At 60.0% G+C, this 12,132-nt stretch overlaps 2 protein-coding genes across 3 annotated transcripts; one reads left to right on the top strand and one right to left on the bottom strand.

The window, feature by feature from the left end:
* Window positions 1-1,497: 1,497 nt before the first annotated feature.
* LOC119859361 (adenylosuccinate synthetase isozyme 2-like) lies at window positions 1,498-7,970 on the top strand. Of its 2 annotated transcripts, none has more exons than XM_038411396.2 (13): window positions 1,498-1,641; window positions 1,984-2,086; window positions 2,730-2,798; window positions 3,152-3,202; window positions 3,462-3,528; window positions 3,853-3,960; window positions 4,230-4,311; window positions 4,661-4,787; window positions 5,541-5,695; window positions 5,922-6,046; window positions 6,313-6,410; window positions 6,820-6,969; window positions 7,362-7,970. In XM_038411396.2, exons 1-13 carry the CDS (start codon window positions 1,531-1,533, stop codon window positions 7,412-7,414), a joined length of 1,299 nt encoding a protein of 432 aa, XP_038267324.1. In that variant the 5' UTR covers window positions 1,498-1,530; the 3' UTR covers window positions 7,415-7,970. The 2 variants fall into 2 exon arrangements, with proteins under 2 accessions (XP_038267324.1, XP_038267323.1); XM_038411395.2 differs by having other exon boundaries at window positions 1,620-1,849.
* A 598-nt stretch (window positions 7,971-8,568) lies between these two features.
* Window positions 8,569-11,157, bottom strand: GNG3 (G protein subunit gamma 3). The gene is made up of 3 exons (XM_038411420.2): window positions 10,988-11,157; window positions 9,486-9,591; window positions 8,569-9,252 (listed from the first exon to the last, which is right to left on the bottom strand). Exons 2-3 carry the CDS (start codon window positions 9,582-9,584, stop codon window positions 9,124-9,126), a joined length of 228 nt encoding a protein of 75 aa, XP_038267348.1. The 5' UTR covers window positions 9,585-9,591; window positions 10,988-11,157; the 3' UTR covers window positions 8,569-9,123.
* Between the last annotated feature and the right edge of the window lie 975 nt (window positions 11,158-12,132).

Below are 12,132 nucleotides of genomic sequence, written 5' to 3'. Positions count from 1 at the left end.
AGGCTGGTGGTAGGATGATGATGGGAGTGGATGGGAAAGGTGGGGGGGAAGAAACTTCTGGAAGGAGCCCCACCAGGTGCTTGGCTCTGTCCTTCACTTACCCTCAGCCCTCTCTTCCAGAAGAGCTTTGAGTCAAAGTAGCTATGGGATCACTGCACAGAGAACCGTGACCACAGCCTTCTGCTTCCAAGAGATGTGTTGGGGCCCTGTATCAGAGAGTGGGACCCAAGCTGCTCAAGGACATCCTGGCTCGTTGCCAGCTGGAGACGCTGCCTTCTTGAGGATACTAGGAACACTTCTGGGTGCTGGGTGGCAGTTCTGCCCCATGATGCTTGGAGATTTTCCAGTCACTCTTTGTTCTCACAGATAATAAACATGAGACATGATCCCTGACATCCAGCTTGTCTTTGAATGTGTGACTCCCACTGCACCATCTACCTCCCCCGGGGTGCTGCCATGTTGGCTGTGGGATGGGCAAACAGGTGCCATCACATTGGTTCCAGAGCAGGATGGGGGTCCTCATCTTGTTTCCTATTATGGTATTGGGAGCAAGGAAATAATGCCTCTCCCATCACTACTAACACCGCTTTCCCTTGGGGTGGAGGGGTCATCTTCCTGGTTACTGGAACCAAAGCCACTGGGGTGTGCAAGGGCCCTGCCATGAGCTCATGGGATCAGAGGGAGAATGGGGGCCTTCTTGAAGAGTGGATTCCAGAACTGGGAGAGGTGGTGGATGTTGTGGATGGAGCTGAGGGTAGGCCCCATTTCTGGGTGCTGGAGTGACTGGTATTTTGTCTTGGTATTTTGCCTGGTTGATGTGTTACATGTCTTCAACCCCACAGCCTGAGAGTCTGTTACAGGCCCAGCTAGGTTCCCTGCCTCTTTAGCTCAAGCGGTAGCAGTTTATGCTATAAACTGTGGAGGCCCTGATTCAATCCCTGCTGGGTCAGCCTCATGCATGCCCATGTGTTCAGGTACCAGTGGCTTGGGGAGGAGGTTCAGAGAGAGGGTCATGTGGGGCTGGAAGGGGTTGGGACTGGGATTGTGGCAGGGACTGTGCATGGTTCTGTTTAGTTAGAGCCTGAGCTATGGCAGACTGAGAGGATTAGTCTGAGGCTTGGAGTCCACCTAGTCTTTCCACTGGAATCTCTGGGTGCTGCCACAACACAAACAGCTACTGCTATGGGGTTGAAGCTCTCCTAGGTACAGCCATTTTAGTCTGTGGAACTGACGTTGGCTGAAGACCACCATATTATTCATGGTCGAGCATTGATGCAGGATGCTGCCATCTGAGTTTCTGGGACAGAACCTGTTCTGGATGCCGCCATCTTGGTTACTGGAACGGAAGCTGCCCAAGCGGCCGCCATTTTAGATCGTGTAATAGAAGCTACCTAAGGAGTTGCCATCTTGGATTCTGGATTGGAAGCTACCCCAGGAGCTGCCATATTGAGTCCTGGAATGGAAGACGCTTGAAGTGCAGCTTGCAGGGTAGGAATACATACATGCGCGCGCGCACCCATCCTCCGTGCAATGTCATATTGGTTCCCCGAAGCGATAGGACCCTGGGCTCTGCCATGTTGGCTCCGGGCGCTGAAGCCGGCCTGGGCGCCGCCACGTTCCCCTGTGTTTTGCAGGCTAGAGGTTGCGCATGGCTGGGGCAGAGGGCGCGGGGTCGGGCCGGGGCCAGCAGAATGGGGATGGAAGCGGGGGGAAGCGGCCCCGGCTGGCGGCGGAGCCGGACCGGGGAAACCGGGTGACCGTGGTGCTGGGGGCACAGTGGGGGGACGAGGGGAAGGGGAAGGTGGTGGATCTGCTGGCCATGGACGCCGACCTGGTGTGCAGGTGCCAGGTGAGAACGGGGGGCTGCTCTGCGGTGCCGGGTGAGCCCGGGGCGGGGAAGGGGCTCACCATCGGGGGGGCTTAGGGTGGGGGTAGCTCCTGAGACCCCAACGCCCCGTCCTCCTGACCGCCCTGTCCCCGCAGGGGGGGAACAACGCGGGCCACACCGTGGTGGCGGGGCTGGTCGAGTACAATTTTCACCTGCTGCCCAGCGGGGTCTTGAATCGCCATGCCACCTCTTTCCTCGGTGAGTGACCCCCGTGCACCCCAATATCCCCCTGCATCCCCACCCTGATACACCATCTTCTTCCTCAGTGAGTGACCCCAGTGCACCCCAATATCCCCCTGCATCTCCACCCTGACACCCCATCTCCTTCCTCAGTGGGTGACTCCAGTGTACCCCAATATCCTTCTGCATCCCTGCCCCCAACACTCCCCCATGTACTCCAGTATCCTCCTGCCTCCCCACCCGCAGTGCTCAGCTGCCTCCTGAGCTACCATGCTACCTCCTTCATCTGTGAGAGCCCTCCCTACACCCCATATACCCCAGTATCCCAATATTCCCCACCTGGCACCCAGCAGGGGCCCAAACCGCCATCCTGCCTCCCTTATCTGTGGAAGACCTCCCTACATCCCATCTTCCCAATTGTCCTGCGGGGGCCTGAACTGCCATGCCACCTCCTCATCGCTGAGTGACATCCTCCACTTGCATATACCCCATATCCCAGTACCCCCTGCATCTTCATCCTGACTCCCAACATCCTTCCAGTAGTCAGCAGGGTCTTGACCTGCAATGCTATCTCTGCACTCCACATCTCTGCTAGGTCCTTTGCCCCTCACTCAGCCCCTTGCACTCTAGCCTGTGACTCTGCTGCTGGATGTCTTTCCAGGGAATGGAGTGGTCATCCACCTGCCGGGACTCTTTGAAGAAGCTGAGAAGAACCTTAAGAAAGGGCCTGGTGAGTGACTGGCCCCAGCCACCCTGCTGCCCTCTCCCTCGGAGAGAGGATCTAGTGGTTGGGGGGTGGGGGGCAGGACTCCTGGGTTCTGGGAGGGCAGTGGGGTCTTGTGAGTTAGAACGGGGGTGGGAGTCAGGACTCCTGGGTTCTATTCTTTCCCCAGTTACATAATGGCATGGTAAATAAATCCCAGTTCCCATGCTTTATAGCAGGACTGTCAACTGGCCCCCTGCATGGGGATGGGAGGCTCAGGCCTGGCATGTAGAGTAGGCTAGGCTGGGGGGTCCAAAGTGGGAGGCCTAGGGGTGATCCTGGCTGACCTTCCCAGGGGGATGTGTTTTCCTTCCCCGCAGGTCTGGAGGGCTGGGAGTCCCGGATGGTGATCTCAGATAGAGCTCACATTGGTAAGTCCAGAGCAGCCAGCAGGGGACGCTATCTGCATCCTCTGGGACCTCTCCTCCTACCCTTGGAATGTCTCCTATCAAGACCCAGGGACACTGGGCCCACTGGGAGGGGATGACCAGGCAGGCGAACAGTGGGGGTGGAGGTGAATTGAGCGGGCTGTGTCAGCAGAGGGGAGGGGGCTGGTGGGGGCAGTGGTAGCAGAGGGTTAGGGGTGTCCCTCCCCTCTCACCTCATCTCCCATTCTCCCTCTTGCCGCAGTGTTCGATTTCCATCAGGCTGTGGATGGGATCCAGGAGCAGCAGCGGCAGCAGCAGGATGGCAAGAAGTGAGTGGGGGTTAACAGCTGGGTCCCCGTTTGGGAGGGGCAGGAGGGATGGAGCTGGGTCTGGGCCTGGGGAGGATTATGGCTGGGTCCTCTGGAGCAGGGCGTTTCCTTAGGGGTTCCCCTTGGTCACCAATGGCAGTGGCTGGGCTGGGATTGGAAGGAGGGGAGGCTGTTTCTGTGGGATTCCCATCCCCTGATGACAGGGCAGCTCCTCTCCCTGCAGCCTGGGCCAGTGTGGGAAGCATCCAGTCTGGCTGCAGCCTGGCAGATAGGAGGAGCTCCTACTACCACCACCACCCAGCTTTGACTCTGCTTCCCTGGCAGCCTGGGTACCACCAAGAAGGGCATCGGCCCTGCCTATGCCTGCAAGGCTTCCCGTGCCAGCCTGCGCATCTGTGACCTCCTGGCCGACTTCGACGAGTTCTCCAAGAAGTGAGTTGCGGGGGGGGGAATGGAAAGGAGGGGAGCAATCCTTTCACGAAGATGCCCAGGGGCCCCCGGGGATCCATTCATGCCCTCCAGTCCTGGGGTCGTCCCAGGATGCCCTGCCCCTGCCCTGGTGATCTGTTCACAGATCACGCCCCTCATGGCAGTGCAGAGCTTGGGTGTCTGTGACCCCGGGCAGTGCAGCGGCGTTTAAGGGTGCGCTTGTGGGATCACTAGTCCACATCTCTCTCTCTCTCTCTCTCTCTCTCTCTCAGGTTCAAGGTGCTAGCCCAGCAGTACAAGGCCACATACCCAGCTCTCACCATCGACACGGAGGCAGAGCTGCAACAGCTGAAGGTGGTTGAGGGCCCCAGTGATGCCTCCCAGCTGTGAACCACCCTCCCCTCTGCCCCAGGAATAACCCTTTCCCCCAGAAGACCCCGACATGGCTGAGAACCAACCTGCCCCTCAGAAACACCACCTTCCCCTCTGGGGATCCCCTACCTGCCTGAGAACCAGCCAGGAATTCCTCCTTGCCTCCAGGGTCCCCCACCTAGGTGTGAACCAGCCTCCCAGGAACCGCCCTCCCCTTCCCCTGGAAATACACCCTGATCCCCCACCTGGCTGAGAACACCCAGTGTCCCTGAGTAGTCCTAGAGACTGAGTGGTAGCACCTCACCCATCTGATCCCCGCATCTCTCCCCAGGTCTATGCTGAAAGGATCCGGCCCCTGGTGAAGGATGGTGTCTATTTCATGCACCAGGCCTTGCACGGGCCCCCCAAGAAGATCCTGGTGGAAGGAGCCAATGCTGCCCTGCTGGATATCGACTTCGGTAAGTGCGGCACACTGCCCTCCTGACCGGTGTACGGTGGGTGAGACCCCCCTGCCTCTGTGCAGTCTCTGGGGAGTGCCAGGACCTGAGCTTAGTTTTTCCCAGAGCAGCCTCAAGGCTCCAAGTCTTGGGTTAACCGTGAAAGCAGGGCTTAAATCCGAACCAGTATTGGCAGAAGCAACTGCTGTACTTTCTCCATGGCCTCCTGGAGCCCGTGTCTGTCTGACCCTATGTGTGCTCTGCCTGGGGCTGCCAAGATTGCCCTTTTTCCTCACTACTCCTGCTCCTTTGTCCCTAACTCCAACCCTGCTGCGTTTGCTGTTGTGCTTTGCTTTGGGTTTCCATGGTCTCTGCAGGGCCCTCCGTTCATCTGGGCTGACTGCACTTAGCTCTGGATAAGCTATTTGGGCTGGAACCAATATGGTTGTGTGGCACCCAGCCATCCCTTCTCACCCTCCTCAGAGGAGGTATTAACCTTCACCCCCAGCAGGGAGCAAAACAATGTGAGTAGGGAAACTGAGTCACATACATTGTTAATAAAAATAGCACCAAAATTTCCACATTTTGCACCTTCCCGGCTCCATGGAGCTCCGCACAGCAAAAGCAGTGGGAGCCAAAGAGAACACTTTCTGATCACTGCAGTGCAGCCTGGGAAGAGAGAGACCTCATCACAACTGGAGTCTGGGGCTGGGATAGTGGTGTGTTTGCTGCCACCCCCTGCTTAGCTCACTCTGGCCTCTCCTCTCTCCCCAGGGACGTACCCGTTCGTGACATCCTCAAACTGCACAGTAGGGGGCGTCTGCACAGGCCTAGGTGTCCCAGCTTGCCACATCGGGAAGGTGTACGGGGTGGTGAAGGCCTATACCACCCGGGTGGGCGTTGGAACCTTTCCCACAGAGCAGGACAACGTGAGTGTGCAGGGTGGGTCTGAATGACCAGTTATGGAGTGGGGGGACACGTCTCCTGATGCTTATGGGTAGTCCCATAGAGAGGGAAGTGGGATTCCATAGAAATCCCCCTGAAGGGACAGCGAGGACTCTTTGGGCCCCCCCGCCCCCTCCAGGGAGCAGGGAAGATTCTGGCCCTCTGGGGTCCCAGGAGTAACGGCCTGTCCCTTCCCCTTTGGCCGCACAGGAGATTGGGGAACTGCTGCAGTCACGGGGCCAAGAATTCGGCGTCACCACAGGCCGCAAACGCCGCTGCGGGTGGCTGGACCTGATGCTGGTGAGATACGCCCATATGGTCAACGGATTCAGCGCGTAAGGGCTACATCCCCTCCCCCACTGCGCCCACCTCACAGCCTCAGTAACCTGCTCCACACCCACCCTGCCATCTCCTCCCCAATTACCCTCAGCCTCACTAACCCCCCACCCACTCTCCAGTCCTCCCCTCCCATTGTCTCTCCCTTCCTACAGTCTCACTAACCTTTCTCAACTCATGCACACCCCCCACATCAGTCACTGCACTCTGGTCTCGCTTCTCCCCACCCCACCCCAGCATAACCTGCCCCCTGCTCTCCCTGCAGCCTGGCACTCACTAAGCTGGATATCCTGGACACCTTCCCGGAGATTAAGGTGGGCGTGGAGTACCAGCTGGAGGGGAAACCCATTGCCTACTTCCCAGGTGAGCCAGTGGCTGGGTTAACCCATGAAGGGGAGGTATTGCCCTTTCTTCTGCCTCCTCCACAATGAGAGGGCAGTGGCTTCTGGGCCTCAGGCCTTGTATCCTCTGAGCTTGGGGGCAGGAGAGGCTCCTGTGGGGGGAGTGGTGCAGGGCTCCAGGGGAGAGGGGGGAGGGAGGGACTGAGCCATCCCTGGGTGGGGACACCCTTAGGGAGTGCAGGGAGCAGAGTTGTCTGAGGAGTGGGGGGGATGGGGTGGCAGGACTGTCCTGGGAATAAGGCGGGGGAAGGGGCTTCCTGGGATGGGGGATAGGGGCTCCTTGGATAATAGGGGCTGAACCACCCTGGGGTGGGGGGATGGGGGCTCCCTTGGGCCCTGCAGCAGCTAGTAAGCCTCTGTTCTCCCCGCAGCGAACCAGGAGCTGCTGAACAAGGTGTCAGTGGGCTATGAGACGCTGCCAGGCTGGCAGTGCAGCACAGAGCACGCCCGCAGCTTTGCCGACTTGCCTCCACAGGCCCAAAGCTATGTCCACTTCATCGAGCGCTACCTCAGGGTGCCAGGTATGTCCACAGCCCTACTGAGCTGCTTGCTGGCCTGTCTCACAGCCACAGCATCAGAGCCTGGGGATGGGCATGCTGGACGCCCCCATCGGGGTGCTGTGCAGTTCCCTGGAGAGGGGATGCCGTGGGGCATGGGATCTGCCTCTTTCCTCCCACAGTGAAGTGGGTCAGTGTTGGTAAGTTCCACAAATCCTTCATCAAGGTTTCTGGAGCCTCCCCCTCCACCCAGGCTGTCACTTGGGGAAAGAAGTTGTTCTGTTGGGGGGGGGTGGAGGAGATCAACCTTGCATCTGTGTGACAGGGAGGGGCAGGGGAATCTTCTCTGTGTGGGGAGGGATCTGCCCCACAGGGCTGGGAGTTCCCAGTTCTCACCCCCATCTCTCCTCTCACAGTGAAGTGGGTCGGCGTCGGGAAGTTCCGCGAATCCATCATCAAGATTTTCTGAGCCTCCCTGGCTGGCCGTCAGTTGCAGGGGCTCTGCCCCAGGACACCCCCTGACACACGGACTGTCAGCAAAGGATCACAGGGACCAAGGGGCTGGGAGCAGCCCCACACATGCCTCTCACTCTGCCATGTATCCCCCTGCGCTGTGGGGGGCTCCACCCCTCCTGGGAGAGAATGAATTGTAATTTCATTGTCCCCATCCTCCTTGTGCTGCCCATGCTGGGGAGCCCCGACCTGCGGTTTACCGGCCTCCTGCCACACATTGCTCCCCTATGCTGGAGGTTGGGCTGTGCAGCTCCCCGCCCTCTCACTCCAGGACTGTGCCAGGCGGGCTCTGCTCACTCCATGAGGGGGGCCCTAGCCCAAATCCAGCTCCTGCTCCTCCTGTCATTCCTGCCCCCCATGGGGACAAAGATCTCCCTGCCCTTCCCCACTGGGCACCCCGTCTCCTCTCCCACCATGCCTGTATCTCCCTGCTTTGCCCCCCAGTATGGGCAATCTCACAGCTGCTTTTTCACTGTATAGAAATAGCTATAAAGAGCCATGATTTATTTTCACCATGAGCCCAGTGCTGTGTCAGTGGGGAGTGTGATAGGACTGGGGTGGGCACCGTTTGACACTGTCAGGTGAGGGGGCCATGCATGTCCCAGCACTGGGATGGGCTGGTGGGGAGCGGAGGGGTGCCAGGTGCTGTTTTTGGGCATGGGTGGATTATTGTGTGTGTAGGAAGCCACTGAGCTTCCCCTAAGGACTGGGAATTGGGCAGGGGAGTAGGGGGTGTCTGGGCTGCTCCCTTCCCTCCTGGGGTCCCTGAGCCAATCTCTGCTGGGATGGTGACTGGCTCTGGGGACTATATCCTGGGCATCGCTCCCACCACTGGGCCCCATTGCTGGAGGCTGCCCACTCCCCATACAGACTGGACAGTGTCCCAGCTGTCAGCAAAGCTCCTGGCGCTGCCCCTGGCCCCCACTCACTGGTCAACCTAGGCCCCTAGTCCCAAAAGTGCCCCCTGCCCACCCCACAAACAAGCCCCAGCCAGCCTCTTCTGATGGCACTGCCCATGCCCTCCCCATCCCCCCAACCCAGGCCCCCTAGTGCCAGCAACACCTCCAACACTGCCCCTGGTGCCACAATAACACTGATGCCACCCCAGGCTCTGTGCCTCCTGTTACTTTATTCTCAAGGTCTCAGTTTACATTGTGTGGAGCGGCTGAGCCCTGCAATCTGGGCGCTGCCCCACCAGCCCTGGGAGTAGGGGATGGGCCTCTTTCCCCCTTTGGCACCCAGGATCAGCAGTCTGGGAGCTGACACCCTCCCCCTCTAATGGAAATGGGGTGAGTTGTGGCTGGTGTGACACTGCTAGGGATGGGCCTGCAGCTTCAGCTGCCCCAGGCGTGGAGAGGGGAGCAGGACTTGGTGTGACTCCTGCCAGGGTGAGGTGTGATACTCTCTCCTGATTTGAGGTGTGTGGGGTGGGTTCCCCCTGAAGGGGAGGGGCTTTGGGGACTTGTGCTCGGGTAGGTGCCCTGTCTGTGGAAGTTTGGGTGGGTGGAGGGAGTGGTTCCAGCCAAACACCCAGCTCCAAAGCTGGTTTTAGGGGGGTCAGGCCCTACCTGGGAAGTCCTGCCCGATCACCCGGGCAGGGTGTGGGGAGAGGCTAGGAGTGGGGGTTACACGGTGGCTGTAGCTGAGGGGTGGGGCAGGTAGGGCTCAGAGCAGGGCACAGAAGAACTTCTTCTCACGGAACGGGTTCTCGGAGGTGGGCACCGGGGTGATGAGTGGGTCTTCGCAGGCGTGAGCATCACAGTATGTCATCAGGTCAGCTGCTGCCTTGGATACCTGTAGGGAGGGGAGGGGTGAGAACTCTGCAGGGTGGGCCCAGTGGGAAATGCTGTAAGGAGCAGAGGGGGAGCTCCCAGCTACTCCAGCCTTGGCCTCTCTCCACAGGGGACACTGCAGGGCGTGGGGCAGAAGGATGGGCTGTGGGGGGAGCGCCTCGCTACTCCCCCTCTGGAGGTGGGTGGGGCCATTTTCTGCCACAGTAGCTGTCAAGATACCATCCCAGTCCCCACCTTTATCCGGCACATGCTGGCCTCAATCTTGAGCTGCTCCACCATCTTGCGGGCCTGCCCGATGCTCATTGTACTGTTGACGGGGGTTTCGCCCTTCATGGGGACCCTGTAGAGGGAGAGCATAGGTTGGGCTCAGCCTGGGCAAGGGTCATGGGGCAACTGGGAGCCTGTATCCTGGAGCCTCCTGACCAATAGGGTGGGCACAAAGCCCTGGACAACTGCCCCTACCCTCAGCTTCTTTAGGTTGCTCCTAGCCCCTCAGCACCGTCCCCAGCTGGCTATGGGTTAGAGGGAGCTCCAATCCTGCCTGGCCTCAGCTCTTCCCTACCAGCTTCCCCCTGTCTGCCCCACCCTCTCCTGGCCCAGGCTTTATATTCCTGATCCTGGCTGTTAAGTGCTTCCCCTATAACTCACAGCTCTCAGCTGCCTGGGGCACCTGTATCCCCAATCTTGGCTACCCAGGACCACCTGGCCCATGGTTAGAGCGTGTCCTGACAGCCTCAGCACCCCTAGCTGGAGCCCAATCCCCTTGGGGAGGGTGTGGCAGGGGGTTGCTCCAGAATAACAGCTCCAATTTGAGCCCGTATGGCTACTCCTGCCCTGGAGAGATTGTGAGGGGGTTATTGCCCATGGGTAGCAGGATACCATCCGATGGCCAGGAGTGCTGGATGGCTAGGGCCATTGTTCTAAGTACATGAACTGTTCCTCTTTAGTTTGGGGGAGGCAGTAGATGCAGAATGGACTGTCCTGCCCCTATGGTCACTCAATGCTGGAGGCCGCCTGCCCAGGCTGAAGGATGGGATTGTGTCTGCCCAGGGCTCAGTCCCAGGGAGAGGGGAGCTGAGGGGACCATCCCTGAGCCCGCCACCCCCCGTCTATCCCCAGGCTCTGGCATAATGAGCCCTGCGCTGAACCGCAGGATTGTTTCCTAAGACCCCGGGCCCCCAAATCCCAGACTGACCTGAGCACTAGGCTGGGAGGCAGGAGCTGAGTGCCCCTTCCCAGCTCTAGCCCATTTCTGAGCCCCAAGCTCCTTTTACCTAGCTGAGCCGCAGCATCCAGCCCTTCACTGTCTCTGGAGCAGCACCCACTTCCCCATGGCACAGTGCTGGGCGCGGGTGCAGGATGACTAGTCCAGCCCTGTGTGCAGACAAAGGGGCTGCTGCTTGCTTTGCTCTGCTTCTAACAGCGCTAGCAGCCCATTCCGTGGCTGCACCCCCCAGTGCATCTGCCCCAGCCCCTAAATGCAGCGTCATTTCGATCCTGCCCTCTCTCTCTCTGCAATATACTTTGGGCGCAAATGGGGGAGAGCCCTGTCCCCAGCCCCCCATTTCCGAGGCAACGGCAGGGCAGGGCCCCATCGACTATCCAGCCCCACATGGACCCTGACGGTACAGACGATAACAGATACCCCCTGCCCCCCCTTCCCCCATTGAGGCTGGCTGCCCCTCTGGGTACCCAGGCACGCCCCAGTGGGCAGTCAGGGCACCCCGGGCACTGACCTTCGACGGTCGCTGCCAGACCTGGAGAGACTCTGGGATGGGCTCCCCTGTGTGCCCAGGTGCCCCGGACGCCCTGCAGACGGCTCCGCTCCCTGTGCCTCCTCCGGGATGCAGCTAATTCAATGCGCCCGTGGTACCTTGAGGATGCTCAGAGCTGCTCGATGCTGGGAGCAGACCATGCCTGCTCCGGGGGGAGGAGTGCACGCCCAGCAGCACCTGGCTGAGCTCTGGCTCCTTGCCCAGGTCCCAGGCGCCCCTGGAGCACAGCCCCAGGCAGGGCAGGAGGAAGGGAGCGAGCGCTACAGGGGAAAAGCGCCCCAGGAGGGGGCCAGGCAGGGGCTGGGTTCCTGGCTCCCCTGCACAGCTGCTGGTGGTACAGGCCCGCAGTAGCTGCAGTGAGGATAAAGTCTCCCCACCATACTCGTTTGGAAATCTGACATCAGGGGCTACACTGGGCAGGGGGGCTGCTACTATGCCTGGTTCTAAGACCCTCTCCAGGGTGCCTGGGGCTGGGCCAGTGCCTGGAATGTGAGGGGGTGGGGAACAGGCAGCGGGGTTCAGCCCTGCTGGGGACTGGTTGGTTTCACACCTGAGAGCCCAAGGATAACCCCCGTCTAGGGAGAGGGAAACTGAGGCACAGAGAGGGGACCAGACATACCTGGAGCAACCCAACAAGTCTCTGTCAGAGCCAAGGATAGAATCCGGGAGTCCTGGCTTCCAGCTCCCCAGTTCTCAAGAACAGACACAACTCCATTCCCCCAGAGCTGGGAACGGACCCCGGGAGTCCTGATTCCCAGTCCCCTGCCATGCACCTGGGGTGGCAAGCAGGCACCTAGGACTGGCCCAGCTCTGTGTGGCTGGGCCCCAGTACAAGCCCTGCTGCCCTCTCTCCTGCTCCATCTTACTCTGGAGCATTGTCTGGGGGGAGGCCTTGAGGAGGGGGAGGGGGTCTCTCTGAGGGGGGTCCCCAGAGTTGGAGGGGTCCCTGGGGAGAAGAGCAGATATACTCGGTGGAGAAGGCGGGCAGGGGGATCTTGCTGTGGAGGACCATGGCACGGACGTGAGAGGGGGTCTCCCTCCGGGTTGGGGGGCAGAGTCTTGTCTGGGAGCCCATCAGCCCTGGGGGGGGGGCGGTCTGTCTGGGG

The sequence above is a fragment of the Dermochelys coriacea genome, chromosome 7 (assembly GCF_009764565.3).
Source record: "Dermochelys coriacea isolate rDerCor1 chromosome 7, rDerCor1.pri.v4, whole genome shotgun sequence".
NCBI lineage: Eukaryota > Metazoa > Chordata > Testudines > Dermochelyidae > Dermochelys > Dermochelys coriacea.
The sequence above is the reverse complement of the archived record's forward strand: the minus strand, read 5'-3'. Positions and strand labels throughout refer to the sequence as shown.